We start from the raw sequence: 16,905 nt of genomic DNA on the forward strand, positions 1-16,905 counted from the left end.
TAGAATCCCGGGATTCGAACGCAGTTTCACGGTGTGACAGGCGACTGTTCACCAACGACGCCATTACATAGCACGCTGTTACCGACGAAATTAGGCTATACGTATATAATTATTTAAATATAAATAAATGTCAAATCCATACTAGAATAAAATTACAAATAAGAAAGGGTGTGTGTCTGTTTGTTTGTCCGTCTTTCACGGCAAAACCGGAGCGACGAATTGTCGTGATTATTTAAGGGGATTTAGTTGAAGGGATGGAGAGTGACATAGGCTACCTTTTGTCTCTTTCTTACGCGAGCGAAGCCGCGGTCAAAACCTAGTTTATTATAAATGGGAAAAGCTGGTTACTCTATAATCTGAAGTGGAAGAATTCGTTGTTTCATCAAAGATAATGTGTGTTTGTTTGTTTGTTTGTCCGTCTTTCACGGCCAAACGGAGCGACGGATTGACATGTTTTTAAGTGGAGATAGTTGAAGGGATGGAGAGTGACATATGCTACTTTTGTCTCTTTCTAACGCAAGCGAAGCCGCGGGCAAAAGCTAGTACAGCACGGGTAGCATGGTCGCGCGATAGACGATAAATTATCAGGCCGTCCCTGTCGCACTATTAGTAAGTGCGATTATAGGGACGGCCAGATGTTTTATCATTTATCGCGCGACCATAATTGCCTGCCTGGACCAGATTATATTGATGATAATTATTATTTGTAACCATTTAGTTAATATTGTCTTCAGTTACCGCGATAGTTACTCATGAAAGTCATGAAATAAAAACTATGAAAACGGATTAAATCGTGTATAATGAATTTACAATTCATCCCGACGTTTCGAACACTACAGCATTCGTGGTCTCTGAGCTCAACGGGTGACTGAGGAAAAATTACAATGTGCAAAAGCTACCCACATACCTACATACATTCATATATATAACTATTTAGTTGTTGAAGAAAAACATTCACAACAATAACATAGGTCAACTAGCTCAGTATAAATGTAAGGAAGTCAGCACATTACTAATACTATGCCCACACTATGACTTATGTACCTGACCTGACGTGTAATATTTTATTTTATCAACAAAGGCATAATAAAGATTGTATTGTATTTTTGTATGAAAATAAAAAAATAGGAAAGAAATATAGTAAGAGTCTTTTTTAATAGAATATTTATTCTATTAAAAATATTAAAAAAACTTAATAAATCCAAAAAAAGTTCAAATGATTAAAAAAGACTCCGGAATGGAGCTCGAGATCTCCTGCTTCATAGTCAATGCGTTTGACCGAGACGCCATTTCGATTTACACTAGCAGTGTCGAAATACACGATATGTATCTTTATTGACAAAATGCGTCATTATTTCTGAGTCTGCTTGAGTTAAGTAAACCAATATCTTTAAATAATTACTTGTCAAGAGCCAAGTGTCACTGATGACAATGTCAACTAAAAATGCGCGAAATATGACGGCTCTGTGTCTGTACACAAAATTTGGCACGCACATTTTCGTAAAATTAATAAAAAATTCACATGGATTTGTCCATGATTTCTGTATGAAACAATGTATTTCGTTCAATACTGCGACGATGGATAATGTATAGTAGATGTATGCGCATATTTTTATTTAGTTGTAGTGTGCGGTGACTAAATAAATGGTAGATGTTTTTTGTATGGAAAGCGAGCCACCTTAACCCACATCCCACAGTCGCCTTCTAAGGCACCCACGGGAAGAAAGGGGGTGGTGAAATTCATAATCCGTCACCACACGGGCACAAAAGTTATAAATTGCGTAAAAATATATTAAATATTATGCACACTTTATTTTGAGTCTGCCTGCTACGCCGCGGTCCCGGGTTCGTATCCCGGCAAGGGCATTTATTTGTGTGATTAGCACATATATTTGTTCCTGAGTCATGGATGTTTTCTATGTATTTTGGCTTTGTGCAAAATATACCAGTCTTATCGTAATTTCCTCTGTTTCCAGGTGGACTACTTCGTTTTGATCCTGGAAGGCCGAGTGGAGGTGACAGTGGGTCGCGAAAACCTTGTGTTCGAAGCTGGACCGTTTACATACTTCGGTATCCAGGCGCTGACGCAGAACATCGGAGTCGGTGAGTACGGAATAGGTCGATACTCACTTACCTACTCGCCGTTTTATTTTAAGGCACTGGTCCCACCGCGAGCTAGTAAGCTATGAGCTATCGGCTATAAAAACGAACAAAAGATAAGCACCCCCGTGCAAATAAAAGAGACACGGCGATGTTTATAGTTACTCGCCCAGCGGTGAGCTATCAAAATCGCCGTGTCTCTTTTATTTGCACGGGGGTGCTTATCTTTTGTTCGTTTTTATAGCCGATAGCTCATAGCTTACTAGCTCGCGGTGGGACCAGTGCCTAAGTACAGTGGGCCAAGAAAGTGGTCTGCCAGTTTTGACAAAAGTTTCTGTGAGCTCTAACGATCGCTAAGGTTGACTTGGCATGACGTAAGTATCAAATATAGACATAGCAATTGTCACTGACACTGACATAATATTATGCCTACGCCGAGTCAGACGACGCAACGGAGCCACGCTGTTACGTCGTCGCCCAAATCTAATGTTTAATTTGTTTATTTTTTGTATGTCTTTTGTAATTTTTTTTTGTGAGTCATGTTTTGTATTTTGTAGTTTCACAGTGCCTTGGTGTAAACTGTAATGCTGTGTTACTTTTTGATTAAATAAATAAATAAATAAATTATTGCAATGGGAAATCGACCTATTGCGATGGGAAATTATTGCGATGGGATGGGAATGGGGGATCGATTCTGAAGAAACGGTTTTCAGGTTTTTAGTGTTAAGTGAAACACGGTGTATAGAGAGAGCAATTGTCACTGACATAATATTATTGCAATCGGAAATCGACCTTGTTGTCTCATGACGTTCAAACGAACCTCAACCGTAGGGTGGTAAACCACATTTTTGGTCGACTGTACCTACCACCAATATTTCGAGGACAGTGTATGTCCTCATGGTTTTAAAGAATTGTCCCGTTGTGTGGCTTCAAACCTTCAGAAAAAGAGCGACACCCATCTTAAAAGCCTACGACCCTTCAACCTCCAACCTTCACGCACCTACAACCCTTCTGGTGTTTATATGAACCTCCAGGTCTTTTTTAGAGTAAGTTTGCATGCGTATATTTATATGCACCTTTTTCATATGTATAAATTACTGTATGTGTTCTAAACACAGACCAACCCCTATAGACATCCATTACAAGACGACTCGCGGTCGCCAGCCTTCCTAGTATTTGCACTGATATAAGCGCGGGCGCTCGCCGTGCCCGATCAGTAGCGACCAAGTAACAGACCCGAAAGCAGCGCGTGTTTTTCGCAATAAAAAAATTGAAAAAGGGTATTTTGATGTCTTAAAGATGTCCACCTGTAGTGTGAAATGGTGTGGAAAGGTAACAAGAAGCTCAAATTTAAAAACAGACGTCATTACATTCCACATAAAAGTCATATTTATAATTTATTCAGAGCCGGCATAGGTCAACTTACATTGGCCACTTACGCGTCAGTAGAGGGACAGTCCCTTTCATCTGGCGCGACTGCCCGCCGTCCTTGAAACGGCCAATCACAGCGCGCTTAACACATTCCCCGCCCGCTCCTCGCACCCCTGGCACTGGTGACTCGTGTCGCGAACAAAATATACAAGAATGCTACTCTATAGGAGGTTCTCTGTGGTTCTAAATAAATTAAAAAAAAATATATATATATTATTATTATACTAGCATTTGCCCGCGGCTTCACTCGCGTTAAATTCGAAAATTGCAGAATATCAACTTCCACTCCTCATTTTAGGAAAGTGGGCGGTTAGAAAGAGACAAAAAGTAGCTTCCACTCACTCTCACTCACAGGCAGACAAACACAGTTTCCCCATTTATAGTGTGGATTATACATATAGTTTAGAGGATAACAATTGATTGTTTTATCTCATTTCAGCTGAGCCCCAATCTCCATCGGCCCTGGGTTCCCTCCAGAATCTGAACATGGACAGCATGCTGCGTCACACCTTCGTCCCTGACTACTCTGTCCGAGCCATAGCTGACGTCTACTATCTGACGATTAAACGGTGAGAAATTTATTATACCTAATACCTACCTTAGAACAAAGACATATATAACTCCGTATAGACAGATAAAGTCTAGGAAAAAAACGTACCTCAGTACCATACAGAAAAAGGTACGGTGGCCTAAATGGCACAATACTTTCTTTGGAACGTTCGGCTAGTTGGCGCTGTTAATATTTGACATTTTAAAACATATCAGCCGGCGTATCATGCTTCCAATTTTATCACTTGTCCACGTGGATAAGACAACTGTCACTCTCACACTGACATACTTGCCAAAGCGTGACGGATGCTTTATCCACGTGGATAAGTGATAAAATTGTAATCATAATACGCCGGCAGGCTAAGAATATGGGCCAAATTGTCAAAACTGAGGTTCAAAAGTTTTAAGCCTGTGTCAAGAGATGGCAGTCTATGCACTGTGACTACACATTTTACTTCGACAGTAACTCTCTATAGTACTCGATCCTCTTTGCTTAGAATCAATCATTTGGGAAAATACAATTGTTGATAAAGATTACAAAATTGCAATACTTAAAGTGTTTCACAAAATGTCCGGAGACACTGGTTGATATTCAATCTATCTGTATCTGCGAAATGAAGATTCTACAATCAAATACTTCAAAAAAATACGACATTACATTGGTCTCCGATGGGTTACCCTCATCTGGCAGAAAAATTTAGTCAGAAACACACTTCGCATAACATGTTTCGCAGAAAAAATAGTTGGCATTATTACTACCATACGACACATTTCGCAGAATATTGTTTCGCAGAACATTAGTTTGGTCGAATTTGATTTAGCATTATTTTATGTACCATGATTATCATATAGCATTACTATTACAAGAGCAAAATTATGACACGTTATCAAAAAGGAAATACTGTTCCAGAGCCATATCTTGCATCCCTAATACGTTCGAATCGCTATCAAAAACCAAATTAGAAGGAGATGGAAAACTATGCCGCCTAAATATTATGCACAAATATTATCTGCGAAAGTACTATTATGCTCATTAACATTATGCCAACATACCATTCGGTATACCTAGGCTATTTTCCTATAGTTAAAATAAAATATTTTATGCAGTGCACGAAATAAAGCACCAAAGCGTTTGCGTAAGGTGTTTCTGCCAAACGTGACTTCTGCCAAGAATTATACGAATCTAATATATGCGAAACAAGTTTCTGCAAGACATTATTGAACCGCTTCTGACACTCATCATTCGCTTGTTTTCGTTTCATATCTCTCACACAGTCGATCCATCTTTTCTTTGGTTTTTCCGTTTAGATCACATTTATTCGCAATACCTTTCTTGTCACATGACTTTCATACTCTTGGCCTCTTACACTAAACTGGGATTCGATGCCATTCACCCAGATTAAAAAATAAAAAAAAAAAAAAAAAAATCTTAATTTGAATTATTTGTTTTCCAGTTCGATGTACCTGGCAGCGAAGCGCGCCACCCTGATGGAAAAGGGTGCGCTCACGAAGGGCAACACCAACGAACAGATCGAGCCAGAAGTTGACAAGGTATGCTTTATATATTTAGTTTTTTTTTTGTTTGAAAGCTGGGTTAGTCGGGGGTGTTCTTAGCCATGTTTATGAAAATCAGTCCACTATGGGTTTTTTCAATATTTAATTTTTTATCAATCAGAAATATTTGCTGATCGGTGTTAGGAATATTAAATAATCACCATCTCGATATTGTCTGTCTGACTTGATATTTTCTGTGAAAAACTATATTTATTTTCGCGATTCGGGGCTGGTCCTGTAACTACTATTACTAAATTCCTGACTATGGTATAAAACGCTAACATCGTTGTTATTGTATTTTTTCAGTTACTTCGTGATGAGGGTAGAAATGAGTCTCTCCGGGAAACTGACGCACCACCTCAACCTCAGGTACGATATCATAACTAAAAACTAATAAAATAAAACTAATAAGTAATAATAGTAGTGAATCTTACGTATGCACCTACGCAATGGCAAACAAGATATTACAGTGCTGTATTGTCTTGTTTGCCATTGCTAGTGAATAATATAAGTAGATATAGAACCTAATGTATTAGGAGCCTCGTCTGCCAACAAACCATACTCTGGTTTGGCAGAAGTTAAAGTATAGTTTTAAGTTTTAGTTTTGAATAAACATTCATTTCATTTCATTTTTTCATATCAGAAATGGACTTCAAACAAGTGGTTATGATGCCCAGCCATGATGTTTAGTTATTTATTATTGATGTTGACGACCGGTCTGGCTCAGTCGGTAGTGACTGCTAAGCCGCGGTCCTGGGTTCGAATCCCGGTAAGGGCATTTATTTGTGTGATGAGCACAGATATTTGTTCCTGAGTCATGGATGTATTCTATTGTATATAAGTATGAATTTATCTATTTAAGTATTTATATCGTCGCTTGACACCAACAAGCTTTGCATAGTTTAGAGCTAAGTTGATCTGTGTAAGGTATCCCCCCAATGTTCTTGTTGGTTGGTATTCCTTGAATTCGCACGAAGCGCTTTGTTTCTTCTTTTCTTATGCGCACTGCCAAGGAGTGGAATTTCTTGCCGGCGGCTATATTTCCATGCTTATATAACCCGGCAACCTTAAAATCAAGGGTGAACAGGCATCTTCTGGGCGAGCTCACTCCATCGTAGGCCACGTCTTTGCCTTTGGCTAGTCTGTTGTCAAGAGTAAGCCCGCCTCTCGTAAAAGAAGGTCCGCTCGTGCCACTCTGTCGCCTTAATACGGAAGAGTGATATGATGAGATTATCGTTTCGTTCACTACGATGCAAGTAATAGCTAGGCCGTCTGATATAGGTACCAGCAGCGGCTGGTTCGTACAACCCGATTCCCACCGGCTTGCCGAAAGGTTTACTAGTAAAGTACCTAATGTTAAGGTATAGATTTCTTTTTGCTCAGTTTTGCCTAGCAGAAATTTTCACCAGCCGCCACTCCTACTTAGTTTTAATTGTAGATAAAAGTAGGTACTGTGCTGAAATTTCATGAACATTGAGAAATGAATGTATAAATTCACTGTTAAATTATATATATACTTACATTTATTTTTTTACGCACGCTGCAGTCTTTGGAAGTGCCTAAGACACGATATTAAGGGAACATGGTTTGTATAGTAAAATTGTTTGTAAGTATTCGATAAATTGCGTATCAATCGGAAATTTGTCTGTTCCTTTGCCTCCTATTCCCACCCAAAAAACGGAAATCCTGTCGTAGGGAAGTGGGGAATTAAAAAGATACAAAAAGTAGCCTATGTCACTCTCCATCCCTTCAACTACACTTCAAAAATCACGCCAATTCGTCGCTCCGTTTTGCCATGAAAGACGGACAAACCGACACACACTTTCCCATTTATAATATTAGTATGGATATTAAATTTTTTTTTTTTCAGGAGACTTCCGCCGCCAGCCCTACGATCAACTCAACCAAAAGGAAAACCCAGAGGAGGAGGCATTACTAAAGAAATAGACGTCGCGACCGACCTCAATCTAACAAGCAGAAATATTAGCTCAGATTCTAATAGTTTTATAACACACAAGACAATTTATTTAAACATTTATTTAACAAGCAAAATTTGCCTAACATCTCTGTCATGTATTGAAATCATTATTTCTGCGTGGGATACCTGAAAAAGTGTGAAAATGTCATTAAATACATACTTCTAATTTCTATAAAAATATTGATGTAAAATTAAGATAATCTAAGCTGATTTCTGCTTTAGTCGAGCCAACCATTTCAGTCACAAGTACATACACTGAGCAACAAAAACAAATATTGCGTCTATGATTTTTTTTCTGCTGACGTAATTGTTCGCCAGACTATGGGTGTAAAATTGAGGTCGTCGCTAGCTACTGCTTATGACTGGCAACCATTCATTGCGTCAAAAAAATACTAACACAGCTCTCACTCTGGGGTTCACATACATGAGTAACGGACTCTACACACTGCGCTGATAATTGCATGCGATTTTCATTACAATTACACGTTCCAGCCTGCTAAAAAAGAGTAGAAAATAATAGGGGCGCCACTGTCTTTGTAAACCGTTTTGCATGTGGCAACTATTGAGACTTTTGTATGAGAAAAATAAGTGTTTCTATAATAAAAAAAATGTTCCATTTCTACTCTTTTTTGCCAAGATGTATAGCACAAGTTAGCTGCCAATTAATTATCTGAAATCGCATGCGATTTGTTGCAAAGTCTGTATAGGCCTTAGGGGCAATCGACAAATGTAGAACGTAGTCTATAGTATCGATTTAATAGCATTTGAAATTTAACAAAATAGTTTTTAGGTTAGAATTATTATAACTGTACTTACTTTTTTAATATGGCAACACTTTCGCTACACTTTTTTTGGTGCAATTTTTATTTAGAAAAAAAACTAACATATCCTAAAAATTGCTGAGCCAATGCAGTATTTTCATGGTCGAATGAATTTTGCTTGTTTTGAATATATTTATTGAATATTCATGGATGAACATTAATTAAATTTTGAGTTTTGTATCATCAATACGTTATATTTTAATCGTTACTACTTGTGTAGTTAACTTAATATTTTGAAATGTGAATAGTACAAACGGAAATTTTGTTTTTAATTTTTATAATTATGTTGAAGCTATACAAATTAAATAATCATGAAATATCTGACATTAATTCCTAAGTTCTTTTAATATGTTCGCGTATTTTAACTCCTTGTCGAATAAAAAAAAATTGGCAAAGCGTGAAACGCTAATATGCTTGAAAATGTTTTAAAATATGATAAAAAAATCTTATGATACTGCCTTAATTGTAAGTAAAGTAACAATTTTACATATTGCTTGACATAGAATAGATATTTTATAAAATGTTACTTTTTGTTTGTAGGAACATATATTTTTCGGAGATTATTTAGAAATTCTGTATTAAATTAATTATGTTTTAATAACTAACTTATTAATCTTTGATTTTTCTATCTCATTAATTTTTATTTAATTTTACAATTGCCTATTTAAATTAATACAAAAACGTGCCGTGCTTTGAGTTTTTAATGAATTATCATAAAATAATACGAATAATGAATTGCAGATAAATTTGTGTTCCTATAAACAATAATAAAATACTATATAATTAAAATACGTAGAAGAATCGTAAGTGGGTGCATGTATTTTTTATTTATTACATTTTTACATTCAACCAATATTTTATAAGGGCTTTTAAGACATTTATATGTATACGTACCGTAAATGAGATATATACGTGTTAACATGTCTTTTAAAATAAAATATTGTTCCATTTAAAGTTCCAACTGCCATTATAGTGCCTTGAAATATTGAAAATGAAATATGAAGTGAAATTACATTTATTGTAAGATTTTTGAACGAATGTATTGTTAAAATGTATAAAGTACTTACGTTACTAAAGTAGATTAAAGAAAAAATATGGAAATTTAGGTTATGGAGGTAAGTAACCATGACAGTAATTTTTTGTAATTTACAAAAAATTTGGAGTTGAGTTTTTTTTTAATCTCTATTTAACATTATACGTGATCTAAATTTCCATATTTTATGAATTGTACTGTAGATGTGTGATCCGCAATTAAAATGATCCTTAAATAAGGTGCTGAAATGTTCAATATGAAAATATATCAGTTTTTGAAACTTGAGTTTGTTTTTTTTATTATGCCCCAATTTATTCCAATTAAATTTTTAATGTTTCATTGCATAGTAAATTTCTGTTATTAAATAGTACATTACATCAGAGGCCGGGAAAATGAGGATTTCCGGCCAAGTGGGTATACATAGGTATACGAGGCCGGGAATCCGTTTTCACGCCGAGGCATGTATAGTGCTTTTCTCAAACATACAATGAAATAAAAAATGTTGTCGAAATTAAAAAAAAAGTTACTTTGCAGGCCTAGGCCTAAAAAATAATATGAAATCCCTTTACAGTCCTCTCGAGTTGTTGCGCCCAAAAAGCGATACTTCCCAGCCCATTTTAAGGAACGTAAAGACAATAATTCATTGCATGTTTGAGAAAAATAAATTGCCAGTATTAGAGTTTTAGAAACATTATTAACCCATTCAGTGCCGAAGACGCGAATTCGCGTCCTGTGTATGCGTAAACGTGATGCCGAGGACGCAAATTCGCGTCCACGAGTTATTTGTTTTTTTTTGCTAGAAATCAACTGTACTTAAAAGCTGATACGAAAATGTTATTTTATTTATGAAGGATAATATTATACCGTCGCTGGTTTCTGGATTCAGCTTGCATTTGTAATTTTCATAATTCTTATCTCGGATGCCGAAGACGCGAATTCGCGTCCTGTGTATGCGTAAACGTGATGCCGAGGACGCAAATTCGCGTCCTTCAGGTGTGAAATAACCTAATGCCGCAGACGCGAATTCGCGTCCTTCAAGTGTGATATATAACCTAATGCCGCGGACGCGAATTCGCGTCCGTTGAAATGTTAACGTGATGCCGTGGACGCGAATTCGCGTCGTCGCGTAGAAGGCGGCGGCACTGCGTGATGATTAAAAGAAACTCATGAAATAAATAAATGTTGTAGGACATTCTTACACAGATTGACTGAGTCCTACGCTAAGGTCAAGAAGGTTTGTGTTATCGAGTACTGGTCGAGATTCTGTAATAATTATTTTTTAATTTTACTTTAGATATACTTAGGCACTAGCCCCACCGCGAGCTAGTAAGCTATGAGCTATCGGCTATAAAACAAACAAAAGATAAGCACTCCGTGCAAATAATGTGTTAAAACACGGCGATATTGATAGCTCACCGCTGAGCGAGTAGCTATAAACATCGCCGTGTCTTTTTCCGCCCCGGGAGTGATTCTCTTTTGTTCTTTTTTATAGCTCATAGCTTACTAGCTCGCGGTGGGACCAGTGCCTTACATGCCCAAAAATGTAAAAGAATTAAAAACATTATAATGACGATAAAATAAAATAAGTATATATTTAGTATAACATATAAGTAAGTACCTTCACTAGTCACAGCAGGGTAAAGGGTCAAACACAATAGTAAATAAATACCGTACTCATAGAACTATGCAGTAATTCAAACAATAGTGTACCGTAAGCTTTGACACGGGTGATAATAGAGGTCATTGTACTCGTGCAAAAACAATGCGTTTTGAAAAACAATGCTTTTATGAACAAAGAGAAATTTTGGAAATTTTCCGCGTTGTGGATATGAATACGTAATTACATCCTTATGTTCTTATTAGAAAAGATAATTACACATGAATAAAAAATGAAATGAAATATTATACACCGTGTTTTTTTTTTGTTTTCCGTTAAATTCGACACGTTGTTAGGTTCATTATCAGGAACCACCCTGTACATCACTTCTAGTTAAATTCGCAAAAATATTTTTTCATCGTTTTCATACATAATACATAAATGAATTAGGTAGGTAATCGGTGTGAGAGACCCTTAAGGATAATATTTAAGTTAGTGTCAAGTGATTGACGGCACATGTCAAAACAAATAACATTAAGAAGTGGTAAAGGCTGTCACATACGTGTTCAGTAATTATTTTTATTTTTTAATAACTCGGTAACCGTAAGAGTTAAGACGCTAGTTTCTTAGAGAAATTAATTGTATTTTATCTAAAGAACCTTCCCTTAAAGTTAACGGAAGTCAATAAAAACACGGTGTATTTACTCATATTTACTGAGTTCAGTTTTAATTACGACGTATTACTGCAAAATAAGAAATAAGTCATATTTTATTTATTATATTTAAAAAGTTTTTTGTACGCTTTTAATAACTGCAAGTATAAATTGATGACTCAGTTACAAAACATTGTAACTGAGTTTATTATATATTTTTTTTATTTTATCCACTCGGACCACAAAAAAACACAAATAAAATTAATCTGTTACTAAACTTATGACAGTAACAATTAAAAAATAGGTAACTATAGCTACCACTAGGTACACTCTTTTTTTTTACTTTTTTTACAATTTATTTTTAGTGAACGTGTTTTACACACTTATACATATTGATGAACCCGATAGGACTGAATTAACAAAACACTCTCAGTTAATTTACGCCTTTTCGTTAATCACTGCTCTTTAAACCGAGTGTATATCATAAATAATTAATTAAGTTTTCAGCGAACACCTAACACGGCTACCTATTATTAAATCTAAGAGCGGAACGAACAGTAAATTACTCGTAACAAGGACGAATATATACTGGGACTCACAAAGCCCATACAAAAAAGTGTACCACTGAAAGTGTATGGGCCTTTTAGGGATAAAACTAGGCACTGTTTCGCAGCCTAGAAGTGGCAAAAACGTATTTATAAGAACAAATGACATATTTCTTTATACATATATTAATATCATGATGTCACATCAATACACATTTTGAAACAAAATAATTTTTAAGAAAAAAAACCGCCTTCCTTTGGGGTTCTGGTGATAAATACTTTCAAATGTTGGATTATGTTATCAATTCGTCTGTATATTTTTTAATGTTTGTTATTCGATATCTCCGTCATTTCTGGACCAATTTTGAAATTTGGATGATTCTGAAGTACTTACAGATGAGAATGATTATCAGAACGGAACTCTAACCAGGGGCGGCTCACTCTTCATCAGCAGTTCCACTGCACCAAATGTCACTGTTCTGGACGTAAGTGCATGCTGTTCTTATAAAAATACCAAAGTCACTATAAGCGTGCCGTTCAGATTTGAGGAGTTCCGTTCTGACCATCATCAGCAGTTCCACTGCACCAATGTCACTGTTCTGGACGTAAGTGCATGCTGTTCTTATAAAAATACCAAAGTCACTATAAGTGTGCCGTTCAGATTTGAGGAGTTCCATTCTGACCATCATCAGGAGTTCCACTGCACCAAATGTCACTGTTCCGTACGTAAATGCATGCTGTTCCTTTAAAAACACAAAAATCACCGTATGTATGCCTTTCAGATTTGAAGAGGTCCCTCGATTTCTCCAGGATCCCACCACCAGAACTGGGTTCTGAGAAAAATGGGACCAATCTGTATGCATATACATTCAATCAAAAAAAAAAAATCAAAATCGGTCCAGTAACGACGGAGATATCGAGGAACAAACATTAAAAAAAAAATACAGACGAATTGAGAACCCCTTCCCTTGAGATTTGGAAGGCGGTTAAAAAAGTAGGCATCATCAGTGTAGTTATGATAATATTTAATAGGTAGCGCTAAAAAATGGAGGTACTATTATATTCTTAGCATGAGGATTGTCAATCCTATATAAATCATCTTTGCTCGTAAGAATGTTTCTAAGATATAAAATCGTAAAAGTAAAAGTTTAATGAGAACGTGTAATAGTTATTTGTTATACAAGGGGGCAAAGTTGTATTTTAACGCCGAGTGTGGAATTGAAAAACGAGCAAGTGAAAGGATTCTATAGTTGAACCACGAGCGAAGCGAGTGGTTCGAGAATAGAATCCTGAACTTGTGAGTTTTTTAACACACGAGAAGTAAAATACATTTGCACCCGAGTGTAACACAAAACTTTTCCCCTCACTGTAGCGAGGAAACTACAACGCAAAAAATGCGTTTATCACTGCTTCCAATAGTTCCACAGGTGGTAAATCATCATTATTACTAGATTCACCTACTTTTATCAATTTTAAAGCAGTTAATTTGACTTTATTCAAGGTCAAATTACTTTACCCACTAGTGGATAAAATGCGTTTTTACCCTCTGGTATTAAAGGACAAAACACATGTTTCCGAGCTAGTGAGGGGAAAAAATGGTTATGTTGTTATGTTATTAATAATTTGTATGTCTTTCCCATCACGGAACAATGGGCGGATTTTTATTTTGTTGTAGCGTTTTGAAAATCTTGTGTTTTTATAAATGTTGTTAATTTGAATGATAACAATTGTTTTTTCGTGTTCATTAGTCATTCATCTACATACAATTCAATGAAATTAATAGCATCTTTGTAAGAACTGAGAAAAAAATGAACTTTAATCGGTGTTTCTGGAGCTGGGTGATCCACTGAGTTACAAACTTACTAATGTATAAAAATAACAAAAAAAGACGTATTTATGTGAAATCTTTTATTAATATTAGAAGTCTTAACAAAATAAACTTAAATTTTTAAAAAACAGTAGAATAAACACAAAAGAACCCCCTACAATCACTTTTACATATCCACTGAGCGACATTGTGGTCAAAAAACTTCAAAAATTTTTCGTAAAAACATAAAAATCTGTAGAAAAATTAACTATAAACTCCTATTAAATGTAAAGAAGATGTTAGATTTATATAATATCATAAAAAATGCTAGGTTGAAGAAGAAGAAGATTAGGTAAACACCAATGCTTTAAAAAACCGCCAGATAGAGCCTAAATTACTGTATATAATATAACATGTAGAGACAGCTTGCGCGATAGAGCACGGTAGCACGATACTGATAGGGTTTTCTAATACATTTTTTTCTAATACCAATGCTTAAAATAAAATTGCCTGATAGAGACTAAATTACTGTTTATAAAATGTAGAGCAAAGTGTGCGCAACAGAGCACGGTACAGACAGACAGCTAGCTTTTTTGTCACATATTTACTTTTCCTATATTTAGTTCATTTCATTACATAGCATCGATGCTTTATATAAAACTAGCTTTTGCCCGCGGTTTCACTCGCGCTAACTCCGGAAAATGCGGAATCTTCCATACAAACTCCCTCCCCCATTTTAGAGAAGAGGGGGGGGTTAGAAAGAAATAAAAAGTGACCTATGTCACTCTCCATCCCTTCAACTATCTCCACTTAAAAAATCACGCCGATTCGTTGCTGCGATTTGCCGTGAAAGACGGACAAACAAACAGACACACACACTTTGCCATTTATAATATTAGTACGGATTACCTGATAGAGATTTTTTTGTTTTAACCCTACCTCTCAAACAGAAGTAAAACATATTATTCGGGCCATCAAATCTAAGGCCGTTGGATGTGATGATGTGAGTCGTTACATGATAGTCTCAATTCTTGATTGTGTACTGCCTGTGGTTACTCACATCATTAATTTCTCTCTGGTGAATGGCCAATTTCCTGAGCTTTGGCGAAAGGCACTTGTGATCCCACTTCCTAAAACTAAAAACCCCACTTTGCTTAGTAATTTTCGACCAATTTCAATACTTCCTTTCCTATCAAAGATCGCTGAAGCTGTCGCCCACAAACAACTCTCAAACTTTATACATACTTACACACAAATTGCTAAGTCCGCTTCAGTCTGGTTTTCGACCTAGCCATAGTACATGTACTGCTTTGATTAAGGTAACTGAAGACATAAGACAGGGCATGGAGGATCAAATGGTCACAGTCCTTATTTTAGTTGATTTCTCTAACGCATTTAATACTGTTGATCATGACATTCTCCTTGCTCTTCTTAACCATATAAATGTTTCGCCCCAAGCTCTAAGATGGTTTTCTGCCTACCTTGGGGGACGCAAGCAAGCCGTCCGAGCTGACCGGTCCTTGTCGGACTGGTGCGACCTAGTCACCGGCGTTCCTCAGGGTGGTATTCTCTCTCCTCTCCTCTTCTCTACATTTATAAACTTTATCACCCCTGAGTTAGGCTGTGCATACCATCTGTACGCGGATGATCTACAACTTTACGAGAAATGCCATGTAACAGACATAACAAATGCCATTGATAAATTAACACGTTCGCTGCGGCAAGCCAAAACCTTAACCCAAAATCTAGTGCGTTACGAGGCCCAATCCGCCCCGTAATAGTTTACACCGTAGTGCGTTACGGGTATAAAAGTGCCCCGTACGCCTAAGTCTGTTAAAAGTGCTGTAAGTTCCTGAAATATTAGATTTTCCAATATTTTTTTCGACTAACTGTAAGAGTATGAAATTTCCTACGTCTCATTATGCCCGCACGTGGATACAATAAAAACTCACAAAATTATATAGAAAAGAAAATACGGGGTTATATTATCCCCGTATCGCACTAAAATTGAAAAAATACGGGGCTTAGTACACCCCGTAACGCATGTAATGTATTAAGGTCGATAAATTAATAGTGATGGGAAATAAAAATATCGATGTATATGCTGTATTAATAAAAAAATTACACATCAAAAATGATACTTCGCACTCTTGTATTTTTGTGAAAGTAGTTAATATAAGTAAGTAACAAAGATACATAAAATAAGATAAACCACCACCGTTTTTACATATTAAAAACATATATTTAATTACCTACTTGTAATTAGATGTCAATTTGTGGTGATTCTGACGTTTATTTTGTGGGATAACCTTTTTTTTTTTTGGAATATAGTAGTTCTAACGTGTGGTTCGAGCGCTTCATTTTTAATTTGCCGATAACAAGTATTTCAGTAAGCACTGCACTAGCGAAACTGTGCCCACAACCCCGTACGGGCCAGCAAATCCTTTTACGGGGTTCACGGAGACCCGTATCGCACTAGAAGGTCATTTTTGTCCCCTGGTCGGTACGGGGTCCCTGAGACCCCGTATATAATTAATATATCAATAAATAATACTTTTGAACAGAAATCCAAATGTATATTTGTCATTTTCGTAGTTGTAAAAATGACCAAAATACAGCTTCCGCACCAGCGGAGTGAACACGATTTTTCTCACCCGCACTGAGTGATGACAGTGTACGGGGTTCAAAAACCCCCGTAACGCAGTGAACGTGTTAAATGGGGATCTCCTACATGTTCAACGATGGTCGGAGAAGTTTGGCTTATTTGTGAATCCCGCAAAGTGTCAGGCTATTGTCCTGGGTAGTTCGCGACAACTTGCCAAGCTGGACCTAGATTC

At 36.4% G+C, this 16,905-nt stretch overlaps 1 protein-coding gene across 2 annotated transcripts in view; it reads left to right on the forward strand.

Moving 5' to 3' along the window:
• The window catches only part of LOC125239739 (unextended protein-like), an 86,942-nt gene extending 77,191 nt beyond the window's left edge, over positions 1-9,751 (forward strand). For both annotated transcript variants that reach the window (XM_048147386.1, XM_048147387.1), the window contains exons 12-16: positions 1,977-2,103; positions 3,971-4,100; positions 5,535-5,631; positions 5,941-6,003; positions 7,505-9,751. In XM_048147386.1, the coding sequence (XP_048003343.1) occupies positions 1,977-2,103; positions 3,971-4,100; positions 5,535-5,631; positions 5,941-6,003; positions 7,505-7,573 (486 nt within the window). In that variant the 3' untranslated portion in view covers positions 7,574-9,751. The remainder of the gene's footprint in view (positions 1-1,976; positions 2,104-3,970; positions 4,101-5,534; positions 5,632-5,940; positions 6,004-7,504) is intronic.
• The last annotated feature ends 7,154 nt before the right edge of the window (positions 9,752-16,905 follow it).

Source organism: Leguminivora glycinivorella, chromosome 26 (assembly GCF_023078275.1).
Source record: "Leguminivora glycinivorella isolate SPB_JAAS2020 chromosome 26, LegGlyc_1.1, whole genome shotgun sequence".
Lineage (NCBI taxonomy): Eukaryota > Metazoa > Arthropoda > Insecta > Lepidoptera > Tortricidae > Leguminivora > Leguminivora glycinivorella.